We start from the raw sequence: 12935 nt of genomic DNA, 5'->3' as shown, positions 1-12935 counted from the left end.
ATTTGGTGAAAATGATCCCCAGAAGTCCCATTTTTACGACCCTCCAGGACAATAAAAAGACTTGCAGGAGGAGGTGGATCAATGCAAATGATTTACGGGAAAAGTGCTGTTTCTGTATTAGATAAGGCTCACATTTCCATGAATATTTATAAATAAGGTGAATAAATACCCCATGGCAAAGTGCCCCCCTGATGTGCAGGACCAGGAGAGATCTGCTGTGAGTCTGAGCTGATAAGGAATTCCAGCTTTCTGCTATCTCCAGATCCATCCGGGAGTTCACTCTGCCTGATTTTGGTATTGGGGCTGGGGGGACACTGGGGGGACTCTTTGGGAGCAGACGGGATTGAGGGAATGGGATTGCAGACATGGGGGTATACTGAGGGAGTCACAGGTCTGGTATTGGGGTCATGGGGGGCTCTGGGGGAAAATGAGGGGGGACACGGGACGGTGAGAGTGTAGTGGGATTGCGGTGATGGGGGGCTGGGAGACACTGTGGGGGCAGAGGGTGATGCCTGGATTTGGGTTGATGTCCTGGGGTGATACCAAAGGAACTGGGGAATGGGAGTAGGAGTGGGGTCTGGGGACCAACAGAGAGGGACACTGAGGGGCTCAGGGTGTGACCCCAGGATTTGGGTTGGGATTCTGCTGAGGCTGAGGGGACTTGTAGTCATGGGAGTAGGATTGGGCTTCTGGGGTTGATGGTGCTGTGGACTGGGGTCCCTGGGGCTGGGGGATGTTGGGGAGGCATAAGTAATCCCAGATTTTGGGGTCAGGGAACTCAGACATGTGCAGGGGTCGGCTGGGCAGGAGTGCCTCTCTTCCCCCTGACCCCACTCCCCTGCTGACCCCACTCCCTTGCCCAGTCCTTAACTGATGAACCCTCCCCGTGTCTCCCCTGTGTCCCCTCTGTGTCCTCCAGAGTCCACACCGGTCCCTGTGGCCTCTCCCTGCCATGGCCCCCCTGGCTCAGACCCTGGCACTGCTGGCAATGGCCGTGGCCACCATGGCTGTCGATGTGATCCCTCTGGACATGGCCCCAGACTCCTTTGATGACCAGTACCAGGGCTGCGGCCCTGCCATGAAGGAGGTATTGCCGGCCCTCAACAGCTCCGAGTTTGAGCAGAACAAGGAGTTTGCTGAGGTTTGGGTAAAGGCTGCAGCTGAGTGGCAGAGTCGGGGCCCCCCTGAGTCCCCTCTGTCCCCAGACCAGGCCACCGCCATCATGGCCTTCACAATGACTGAGTCCAGAAAATTCAATGATGCCCTGCACGTGGTTGGGCATTCCCGACAGGAATACCGGGACAACTTCCACTTCAAAACGCTGCATTTCCTGCTGACCGATGCCCTGGCCACGCTGAGGGACGCTCAGAACGGGCAGTGTCGGGACGCGTTCCTGATGGTGTGTGGCACCCGGTTCGAGGCACAGCGTGGTGACACCATCCGGTTCGGTCATTTCATGCCAATATTCCTGAGCAATCAAACTGGCGAGTGCTCCAACGCCACAATACTCGAGGTGCACACATGCCATGGCGTGGATGTCACGCTTTTTAGCGAACATCCGGAACCTAAAATCGTGCTGATCCCACCCTTTGAGACCTTCAAGGTCACCCAATATGCCCAGGAAGGGGACAAGACACAGATCCAGCTCCAGTCCAATGGGACCTACAGCAAATACAACTGCGAGTGGCTGCAAGGTAACAACACAGAGGACAGCCAGGGGGGATGGGGACAGCCACGATAAGGCACGGGGGACAATGACACTGACAGGGGATGGGGGACAGGGACACTCACAGTGTGTGGGGTGACAAGGATACCCTGGGCTGGGGGCACCTATTCTGGGGACACCCATTGTGGGCACAGGGACAGGAACACACATGACAGGGAACAGGGATAGGTACCCCCACTTCTGGGAGGGAACAGGGACAGGAACACCCATGCCAGGGGAAAAGGGACAGGGACAGGGACAGGGACCTCCACAGTGTACCAGCCCTGTCCCTCTCTGATAAAGGCAGTGCTCTGGGGATGGGCCCTGTGTGCAGAACATGGGTGGACCATGGCACTCCCTGAAACCCTGTAACCCCCTGTAACACCCCATGGCCCTCCAAGCCCACCATGATTTCCCTGACCTCCCTGGCCCCTGTACCCCCCTGTGTCCCTCCCGAAGCCCTGTCACCTGTCACACTCATGCCCCCAGCTCTCCTGTCACCGTAATCCCCAAATATGGCTATCCCTGAGACCCTTACTACCCCCATGGCCCCACTGATTCTCCTCTTTTTCCCTCAGGTTAGAGTGTCCCCAGGAATCCTTTCCACCTCAGAGGACTCCTCCTGGCCACCACAGCCTTGGCAGTGGCCACCGGGATCCTCTGAGCAATGAGGCCATCAAGGTCACCAAGGTCACTGTGGTCACTGTGGCAGCTGTGGCCACCATGATCACCAAGACTCCCTCAGCCCCAAGGCTACCACAGCCTCCCTGGCCAGTGTGGCCACCAAGGCCATTGTGCAAAGCAATTCTAATAAAAAATCTATCAAAAAAACTCCATTAAATAATTCTGACAAAGCCAGCAAAGAGAGAAAATTCCTAAACAGGGCTCGATGTCACTCCCCACAGCAACAATCTTGGGAAGGTCTCTTTCTCTCAGTTTCAAGGAGGATCCTTGGGAAGAACCCCTTCCCTAGGGAAGATCCTCAGACACATTTCATTCCAAGCAGAATAGGGGAGAGGAATCCCTGTTTGAGACAGGATTGGATGTTCCCAGGGTCAGCTAATGGATGGCCAGCCTCAGCTCTGGTGTTATAGCCTCAGTTGTCAATTTGAAATTGGTGATTTGGGCTGGTTTTCACCAATTCAGCAACAAAATCTACACCAGACCCCTCTCAATGTTGCCATGATGGCCACAAGTGGGCATTGTCCCTTGGGCACATTCCAGGCAGAGCATCCAGACACATCCTGCACTTCAGGGGACCTTAAAGGCTGGAAACTGGGAGGTTCAAGAGGGCAAGGACAGATCCTGTCCCTGGGGAAGGACAGTCACCAATGCCATCTTTGGCTGGGTGGGACCTGCTGGAGCAGTTCTGGAGAAGAATCTGGGGGTGCTGGTGGGTGACCATTGAAGCTGGCTGTGCTGCCTAGAGCCAGAATGGATTCAGGGGATATCAGGAAGAGCAGGGGGAGGAAGTCAGGGAATGTTCATGTCCCTCTGCCCTGCCCAGGGAGGCATAACAGGAATGCCGTGTCCAGCTCTGTCAGGTGCCGTGTCCATTCCTGGGCTCCTCTAGACCCAATCCTGTGCACAGGGATGACGCTGCCTGAGCTGGGAGGTTGGGCCAGGTGCCCACTCTGGGTCCTTCCAGCCTGACCCATGCTGGGATTTGGGGATTCTGGCAGTTGTGGTTCAGGAACTGTCCACAGGAGGGCAGCAGCCAGCACGGGAAATCAGCGTCACTGCGCATGCCCCGCCCCCAGCTGCAGTTCCGGGTGCCAACAGCAGGCGGCAGCACGAGCTGCTGGCGCTGCCGAGCACCTGCCCCGCCCCATCCCGGCCCCGGGGGCTCTGCAATGGTTTGGGATGGAGCAACCTTAAAGCCCATCCGGTGCCAGCCCTGCCATGGGCAGAGACATCTTCCCCTGGGCCCCGCTGCTCTAAGCCTCTTCCCAGTCTGGCCTTGAACCCTTCCAGGAGTGTGGCAGCCACAGCTTTGTTATAGATGGGTAACATTATATCTGACTCTCACAATTAAATGGTGAATATTGTGTGTATATTTAGAGAAATTTTGTTGACTTATGGTAATGTGATTGTAGTTTGGCTTTTGAACACCCTTTGCGCTCCACACTGTCCCCTTCACCCGCCTCCATATTGTTCCCACTGGACGGCCCAGGTTCTCAGGGTTGTCAGGGACATGTGGGGGCCGGACATGAACCCGTGCCCCTGCCATTGTGCAATTGGGAATGGGGAAAATCTATTCCTGATGAGGTGTGGCATGCCTCACCTCACCTCACCTCACCTCACCTCACCTCACCTCACCTCACCTCTCCTCCAGTCAAGTTAGAAGAAGGTCTGTACCAACGGACAGCGAGTCAGGATTGAATGGCAGACTTTGGCAGAGCCAGGTTTGGCTGATGCAACACTGGGGGTATAAAAGGCGAAGCCGCCGTTTTGTGGTAGAGACACTGGCAGTCGGCCATGGTCCCAGTGCTGCCTGTTTTCCTTATTCAGTCCTTTTATTGTGCTGTTGTGGTCTTATAAACCTTTAAAATTTTAATGTGAGCAGTTATTTCTCACACTCACCATGATCTCCATAATCACCATGACCACCATGACCCCCCAGAAAAATGTGGCCACCACGGCCACCACTGCCATTTTCCTTGGAGGAAAAAAGGGAAAAAGGGAAAAGAGTAGAGGAAGAGAAGAGGAAAAACAACAATCTTCCCCACCCTCTCTCTCCCCCAACATCTCCCTGACTGTCCTTTACTTCTTTAGAAATTCATTCATTTGCATTCTTGATCATATTCTGTGCTTTCCCACATATTCAGGACTTAAACCCAACCAAACTCTATTTCTGCACCACAATTAATTCAACCCTGAAAGGAATAAGAGGAATGTTTCTTTACAAACAGATTGTTTGGATCTTGTGGTATATTGGGCCAGGGACTTGTAGATAAGGAAGTGACTGGAGAAACGATCAGTTTCAGAAAATGTTCCTCACTGACACGGACTGCTGCTCAGACAAGGTCCTGCAAAATTCCTGAACTTCAAGAAGAAGAAAAAAGACTTAACAATCTTATGAATTTTAATTTCTGCACCCAGGGTGGAGTTAAATCTCATTTGAATGGTCACGTGTCTGTGTGATAGAAGAGTGGGCTGTGTAGCAAGGGGGATATTTTGTAGGTGGGTTTTGAAGTCTGCACCTTCTGAATACCTCCATGAATGGGGAAGGGGAGTGCACGGAAATTGGGATAAAAAGGAGGCTGCATTGTCCAGCAACTTGGAACACCCCATGGGGAAATTGCCCATGGCCTCTGTCCCAGGTTACAATAAAAAGATGTATTCTATTCCCATCCTCAAGAGCTGTCGAAACCAGGAGGGTCATTGTTTTTTCCTTATCTGCTGTTAATGAGCCCATCAATGTCTTGCCACATGACACAGAGATAACTCCCTCTAGGAGCCATTTCTGTTTAATGGACAGTCAAGGACCCACTGTATGACTCATCAGAATGATAACAGCCCATTGTGAGATGCTCTGCCCAGGAGGGAGGAGCTAAGAACCTCCACCTGGATGTAATCTGGGTTTTGGGACAGAGCAGTCAAACTTTCCACTGTATTCCCAGAGAAACAGCCATCTTTTCCACTGGATCTTCAGAGGGAGACTACATCCATCTACAGGATAACTGCTCCAACAGCACCACATCTGCCACTCCAAGAGGACTGCAGCTACCAATCGAACTGGACTGCTGCCAACACGCTGACCAACATGGTGTCAGGTCATACTCTTTGTCTGTGGTTTTTCTTTTGTATTATTGCATGTATTTTTGTTTTCCTTCTCCCTCTTCACAATAAATTGCATTTCTGACTTGGAGTCTCTCACTGGTTTTGCTTTCAAACCAGAACAACCTCTTCCTTTGATCATGAATGAAATTACAGGGCTCTTCTGTCTCCTTTCTGCAAGTAAACCTCTGGCAAGGTAAATTTTTCTGCTCAAAAGGTAGACAGTAAAAATATTCCACTTGAATCCTAAGCGGTATGCTTAGCTGCAGCCAGAGTCTCATCCACAAAATGGCGGCTCTGACCTTTATACCCCTGGTGTTGCATCAACCAAATACATATCCATAAGCAGTCATATATATTCAAACATTTTTCTTCTAAATCCCTTGTCATTCCCAAAGTCTGCCACTTGATTCTTCCTTGCTGTCCATTGGTGGAGACCTTCCTGCAGCGTGGTTGGAGGTGAGATGTTGCCATGCCACTCCTCCGCAGCAACAGGCATTCCCCATTCCCAACCGCCCCGTGCAAGGGGCACGGTTACATGTCCCTGACAATCCTGACAACCACAGCTGTCCTGTACCAACTTATGGGGGAGGAGAGGGGGCGATGGGGATTACACAGGATGTCCAAACTACAAACTAAAATCACATAACCATACATCAACAAAACTTTTCTTAACATAAACACAATATTCATGCCTTAATTTTGAGAGCCAATCATCATCTTACCCATCTGTACCAAAGCTGTGGCTCCCCAGTCCTGGAACAGTTCAAGGCCAGGTTGGGCAGGGCCATGAACAGCCCAGCCCAGGGGAAGGTGTCCCTGCCCATGGCAGGGCTGGCACCGGATGGGCTTTAAGGTCGCTCCTTCCCAAACCATTGCAGAGCCCCCGGGGCCGGGATGGGGCGGGGCGGGCGCTGGGCAGCGCCAGCAGCTCGTGCTGCCGCCTGCTGTTGGCACCCGGAACTGCAGCTGGGAGCGGCGCATGCGCAGTGACGCTGATTTCCCGCACTCGCTGCTGCCGCCCTCCAGTGGACAATTCCTGAACTGCAACTGCCAGAATCCCTAAATCCCAGCATGGGTCAGGCTGGAAGGACCCAGAGTGGGCCCCTGGCCCAACCTCCCAGCTCAGGCAGCATCATGCCTTAGACCAGGTTTGGGTCCACAGCAGGACAGAACTGGACACGGCACTGGGCAGGGTTGTACATGGCACTGGGCACAGCTGGTCACGGCACTCCCGATGCTCCTCACTGGGAAGGGCAGAGGGGCACAAACATTCCCTCACCTCCTGGTCCCACCCCTCCTGATGCCCCCTGGATCGCTCCTGGCCATGGGACACAAGACACAACGCCAGTTCCACAGCTCACCCACCAGCACCCCCAGGTCCTTCCCCAGAGCTGCTCCAGCAGGTCCCCCCCAGCCTGGACTGGAACTGGGGACTGTCTGTTCCCAGGGACAGGATCTGCCCTTGCCCTCTTGAACCTCCCAGTTTCCAGCCTTTGAGGTCCCCCTGAAGTGCAGGATGTGGCAGGATGCTCTGCCTGGAATATGGCCAAGGGACAATGCCCCGTTTGTGGCCACTGGAGCAGCACTGAGAGGGGTCTGGTGCTGCTTTTGCTGCTGAGTGGGGCTAAAACCAGCCCAAATCACATGCGCCAAATTGACAACTGAGGATGAAGCACCAGAGCTGAGGCTGGCCATCCATCATCTGACCCTGGGAATGTCCAGTCCCCTCTCAGAGAGAGATTCCTCTCTCCTGTTTCTGCTTGGAATGAAATGTGTGTGAGGTTCCTCCCTCAGGAAGGGGATGCTCCCCAAGGATCCTCCTTGAGTTTGAAAGAAAGAGACATTCCCATGAGTGTTGGTGTGAGGAGTGCCATTGAGCCCTGCTTAAGAATTGTCCCTTTTTGCTGGCTTTGACAGATATACGTGATAGAATTGTTTTGATAGAATTATTTAATAGAATTGCTTTGCACAATGATACTGATGGCCGCAATGGCTACATTGGCTGTTGTAACTTTGTGGCTCAAGTAATCTTGGTGATCAAGGTGGTCACAGTGGCCTTGGTGATTATAGTTACCATGGTGGCCAGGGTGGCTGTGGTGCCTGCAGTGACAATGGTGGCCCCAGTTACCTCATGGTGGCAATAGTGGCAGTGGTGGCCTTGGTAGCCTTGATGCTCTTGTTTCTCTGGGGGTCCTGGTGGTATTCTTGATCGTGGTGGCAACAGTGACAACAGTGACCTTGGTTGCCATGCTGGCCATGGTTGCCGCTGTGACCCCAGTAACGTCGGTGGCCTCGTGGCTCAGAGGATTCCAGTGGCCACTGCCAGGGCTGTGGTGGCCAGGAGTCGTCCCCCAACGTGGAAGGGGGCACTGGAGACACTCCCACCTGAGGGACAAAGATGAGCATCAGGGGGATCATGAGGGGAGTGAAGGGGTCAGGGATGGCAATAAGGGAGACTTAGGGGTTACAGGAGAGATGGGTGCCATGAGGTGACAGGTGACAGGGTGTGAGGGGGGGGCATGGGGAGAAAGAGAGCCCAGGGAGGTCGGGGGGGTCTTGGTGGACTTAGGAGTGACAGGGGTCAGGAGGAGTCAGGGATTGCAGTGGGGGGGTTACAGTGGGTTACAGGTATTCAGGGAGTACCATCCGGTGGTCCTGGCCCACCCACATTCTGTACACAGGGCCCATCCCCAAAGAACACTGCCATTATCAGAGAGGGACAGGGTTGGAACCGTGGGGGGTCCCTGTCCCTGTCCCTGTCCCCTGTCCCTGTCTCTGTCCCTATCCCTTGTCCCCTGGCACGGCTGTTCCTGTCCCTATTCCCTCCCAGAAGTGGGGGTCACTATCCCTGTTCCCTGTCATGGATGTTCCTGTGCCTGTGCCCACAATGGGTGTCCCCAGAATAGGAGCCCCCAGCCCAGGGTATCCTTGTAACCCCACACATTGTGGGTGTCCTTGTCCACCATCCCCAGTCAGTGTCATTGTCCCCGGTGCCTTATCATGGCTGTCCTCATTCCCCCAGGCGGTCACCTGTAGTGTCACCTCGGAGCCACTCGCAGTTGTATTTGCTGTAGGTCCCAGTGGACTGGAGCTGGATCTGTGTCTTGTTTCCTTCCTGGGTGTATTGGGCGACATTGAAAGTCTCAAAGGGTGGGATCAGGACCACCTTCTCTTCTGGATGTTTGGTGAAAGACTGGATTTCCACGCCTTGGCATGTGTGCACCTCAAGCATTGTCTCACCGGGGCACTCGCCAGTTTGATTGCTCGGTAACAAGAGCATGAAATGACCGAACCGGACGGTGTCACCACGCTGTGCCTTGTAGCAGGTGCCAGACACATTCAGGAATACGTCCCGACACTGCCCTTTCTGAGCGTCCCTCAGCGTGGCCAGGGCATCAGTCAGCAGGAAATGCAGGGTTTTGAAGTGGAAGTTGTCCCGGTATTCCTGTCGGGAATGCCCGGCCTCGCGCAGGGCATCATTGAATTTTGTGTGGTCAGTCATTAACAAGGCCATGATGGCGGTGGCCTGGTCTGGGGACAGAGGGGACTCAGGGGGGTCCCAACTCTGCCACTCAGCTGCAGCCTTTACCCAAACCTCAGCAAACTCCTTGTTCTGCTCAAACTCGGAGCTGTTGAGGGCCGGCAATGCCTCCGTCATGGCAGGGCCACAGCCCTGGTACTGGTCATCAAAGGAGTCTGGGGCCATGTCCAGGGGGATCACATCGACAGCTGTGGTGGCCATGGCCATTGCCAGCAGTGCCAGGGTCTGAGCCAGGGGGGCCATGGCAGGGAGAGGCCACAGGGACCGGTGTGGACTCTGGAGGACACAGAGGGGACATGGGGGAGACACGGGGAGGGTTCATCAGTGAGGGACTGGGGAAGGGAGTGGGGTCAGCAGGGGAGTGGGGTCAGGGGGAAGAGAGGCACTCCTGCCCAGCCGACCCCTGCACATGTCTGAGTTCCCTGACCCCAAATCCTGGGGTTACTTATGCCTCCCCAACATCCCCCAGCCCCAGGGTCCCCAGTCCACAGCACCATCAACCCCAGAAGCCCAATCCTACTCCCATGACTACAAGTCCCCTCAACCCCAGCAGAATCCCCACCCAAATCCTGGGGTCACTCCCTGAGCCCCTCAGTGTCCCTCTCCCTTGGTCCCCAGACCCCACTCCTACTCCCATTCCCCAGTTCCTTTGGTGTCACCCCAGGACATCAACCCAAATCCAGGCATCACCCTCTGCCCCCACAGTGTCTCCCAGGCCCCCCATCACCCCATTCCCACCACATTCTCACCATCCCGTGTCCCCCCTCATTTTCCCCCAGAGCCCCCCATGACCCCAGTCCCTGGCCTGTGACTCCCCCAGTGTCCCCCCATGTCTGCAATCCCATTCCCTCAATCCCTTGTCCCCCCCACAAGAGTCCCCCCCGAGTCCCCCCAGCCCCAATACCAAAATCAGCCGGAGTGAACTCCCGGATGGATCTGGAGATAGCAGGAAGCTGGAATTCCTTACCAGCTCAGATCGGCAGCAGATCTCCCCTGGTCCTGCACATCAGGGGCGATTTGCCATGGGGTATTTATCCACCATATTTATAAATATTAATGAAAATGTCTCCCTTAGCTAATACAGAAACTGTATTTTTCCTGTAAATCATTTGCATTGATCCTGGAGTCATTTTATTGTCCTGGAGAGTCATAAAAATGGGGCTGCTGGGTATCATTTTCACCAAATACTTTGATATCAAAGGCACTTTTCCTGGAACAATTTCTTTGCACAGGTGCTGTTGTTTCCTGGTACAGAACTTGCCAAAACCCCACTGGAGTTCCCTTTGTCTGTTTCTCCATGGGTTCTAGCCGTGATTTTCATCTTGTGTGCACACTTCTCCATCCTTTTATCATTCCTGCCAGTTTGTCTTCATTGTCTGTCCAGCACCTTCAGGGGAAGGGAAAATTTCCATTTTCTCTGTTATTTGTCACTTTGTGAAAGAAATGCTCCAGTCCAGTCATCATCCATGGTACCATCCAGGATCTCCAGGTCTTTCCTGTCCTGAGGAGCCCAGAACGGGAAAGAGCACTGGGCAGAACTGGACATGGCACTGGGCATAGCTGGACATGGCATTGGGCAGAGCTGGACACAGTGCTGGACAGAGCTGGACACTGGGCAGAGCTGGACACAGCCCTGAGCAGAGCCGGAAATGGCGCTGAACAGAGTTGGGCACAGCACTCCTGATGTGCCTCACTGGGCAGGGAGAGGGGCACGATCACTCCCTGACTTTCTGTCCCTGCTCCTCTGAGTGCCCCCCAGATCTCTCCTGGCCCCAGGCCACATGGCCAGCTCCATTGGTCACCCAGCAGCACCCCCAGGTCATTCCCCAGAGCTGCTCCAGCAGGTCCCCACCAGCCAGGCAGGGCACTGGGGCTAAATTGGGCTAAACCCAGCCAAAATCACCAACCCTGAACTGACAAATGCTCGTAAAGTACCAGAGCTGGGCCTGGCCATCCATCAGCTGACCCTGGCAATGTCCAGTCCCCTCTCAGACAGAAATTCCTCTCCCCTATTCATTCTTGGGATGAAAAGTGTGTGAAGTTCCTCCCTCGGGAAGGGGATACTCCCCAAGCATCCTCCTGAAAGCTGAGAGAAAGAGACGTTCCCACAAGTGTTGGCATGGGGAATGATATTGAGCCCTGGGTAGGAATTGTCACTTTTGACTGGCTCTGTCAGAATTACTTCATGGAATAGTTTTGGAAGAATTATTTAATGGAGTTGTTTTGATAGAACCATGTAATAGATTTGATTTGACAGAATAATTTACTAGAATGTGAATTGACCAAACCAGACCCTCTGGTCACACCATGCCTGGAACTGGACATCATGCACATCCCGGAACACGTGGTGATACTGCCCGTTCTGAGCCTGCCTCAGTGTCACCAGGGCCTGGGTCAGCAGGAAATGCAGCATTTTGAAGTGAAGTTGTTCCGGTATTCCTGGCGGGAGCTCCCGGCCACACACACGGCTGCATTGAACTCCTTGTAAATGTCCTTTGTTGTGTAGGCCACGAGAGCAACGGCCTGGGCTGGGGATGCCAGAGGGGACACAGGGGGAGCCCCGCTTGTGCCACTCAGCCTCGGCCTTCACCCAGGTCTGGGTGCACAGAGGATTCACCTGGAACTCAAAATGGCTGAGGGCCAGAAATGCCAGGATCACGGCAGGCCTGCAGCCACCCCAGTACTGGTCATGAAAGGAGTCCTGGGCCATGTCCAGGGGCACCACCTTGATGGCTGCAGTGGTCACAGTCACTGCCAGCAGTGCCAGGGTGAGAGCCAGGAGGGCCATGGCAGGGAGGTTACTGGGAGCAATGTGGGACACTGGGGGACAAAGTGGGACACACTGAGGGGACACTGAGGACACACGGGGCTACATGGGAAGGGCTCCTCTGTGAGGGGCTCAGCATGGCCCCTGAGCTCCAACCAGATGAACTTTAGAACAGTGGCCATTTATCCTCATTTCCTAGGAGGCCTTGGATATTATCCTTTTGTTCTCCTATGCAGCGAGTCGCTTTATCAGGGACAGGGTTGCATTTAGTGCGTTTTTCTTGATTGTGATCTGTGCTCCATATATTTTATCCTGTATTTAGCAGATAACCAGTAATAATGTTAATAAGACAATAGCCTTACAGATGGGAATTGCTTTAACATCAAGGTACACAAACTCTTTGCATAAAGAACCGAGAAGGGGAAGATGTGGAAGACCAGACCACTACAGAAGCTCAACTGGGGAGCATGGCAGACCTTGTGGCCCTGGTAGAGTGAAGACTGTGGGAGAGAAAGACTCCAGGCAAGAACAGAAGTGATGACGTCATGTCTGATCACTCTGCCCATCATGTCTGGACACTTCTGACCATCACGCTGAGCACTCTGGCCAGAGAAGAGATGACAGCCATGTTGCTGATGAAAGAGATAACAAGGACATTACCAGTGTAAGAAGGATAATGGAGAATATTGTGTTTCTAAGGGGACTGGGGAAAAGGGGTCCAAGTAGAAAACTTTGTACAAACATAGTGAGCTATAAATCCTGGTAAATTGGTGCAATAAATGGCTTTGATTTGCTGGAATTGCAGAGTCCATGTCTCTCAATCCCCGCACACCAGCTGCCCAGTCCCAATCCCAATCCTGTGTTTACACTTCCAATGTCCCCCTGGTGCTTCCCAGGATCTCATTTCTGCTCCCAGACCTTTGTAGCCCTCTTGTGACCCCAGGCTGCTCAGGAACCTCACCCAAATTCCTTAAGCCACTCTGTCCCCGCTCCTGCCCAAGTCCACCTTGGCCCTCTCCCAGACCCCAGTCCCGCTCCCAGTCCTGTTACCCATTTCACATCACCCCAGGACCACAACCCAAATTTAGGGACCCCAACCTGTGACCCTCCAATGTCGGCCTGGAGCCCTCCATGCCCCC

General features: G+C 53.8%; 2 protein-coding genes across 2 annotated transcripts; one reads left to right on the top strand and one right to left on the bottom strand.

Annotated features, from left to right (window-relative positions):
• Nucleotides 1-929: 929 nt before the first annotated feature.
• LOC139585391 (erythroblast NAD(P)(+)--arginine ADP-ribosyltransferase-like) lies at nt 930-2288 on the top strand. The gene is made up of 3 exons (XM_071418119.1): nt 930-1694; nt 2005-2046; nt 2284-2288. The coding sequence occupies exons 1-3, from the start codon at nt 953-955 to the stop codon at nt 2286-2288; spliced, it is 789 nt and encodes a 262-aa protein (XP_071274220.1). The 5' UTR covers nt 930-952.
• Nucleotides 2289-8498: 6210 nt separating this feature from the next.
• Nucleotides 8499-11817, bottom strand: LOC139585406 (erythroblast NAD(P)(+)--arginine ADP-ribosyltransferase-like). The gene is made up of 2 exons (XM_071418163.1): nt 11647-11817; nt 8499-9305 (listed from the first exon to the last, which is right to left on the bottom strand). The coding sequence occupies exons 1-2, from the start codon at nt 11815-11817 to the stop codon at nt 8499-8501; spliced, it is 978 nt and encodes a 325-aa protein (XP_071274264.1).
• Nucleotides 11818-12935: the final 1118 nt, after the last annotated feature.

The sequence above is a fragment of the Agelaius tricolor genome, unplaced genomic scaffold (genome assembly GCF_023055355.1).
Source record: "Agelaius tricolor isolate 1412-34295 unplaced genomic scaffold, bAgeTri1.0.p SCAF_78, whole genome shotgun sequence".
NCBI lineage: Eukaryota > Metazoa > Chordata > Aves > Passeriformes > Icteridae > Agelaius > Agelaius tricolor.
Note: the sequence above shows the minus strand (reverse complement) of the source record. Positions and strands in the feature narration are given on the sequence as shown.

Excerpts from the sequence above, each read along its gene's own strand:
- LOC139585391 (XM_071418119.1), top strand. The coding sequence starts at position 953 with ATGGCCCCCCTGGCTCAGACCCTGGCACTGCTGGCAATGGCCGTGGCC. Across the intron at positions 1,695-2,004 it reads CAACTGCGAGTGGCTGCAAG|AAAGGCAGTGCTCTGGGGAT; the intron begins GTAACAACACAG and ends TCCCTCTCTGAT.
- LOC139585406 (XM_071418163.1), bottom strand. The coding sequence starts at position 11,817 with ATGGCCCTCCTGGCTCTCACCCTGGCACTGCTGGCAGTGACTGTGACC. Across the intron at positions 9,306-11,646 it reads TCAGCCATTTTGAGTTCCAG|AGTCCACACCGGTCCCTGTG; the intron begins GTGAATCCTCTG and ends TGTGTCCTCCAG.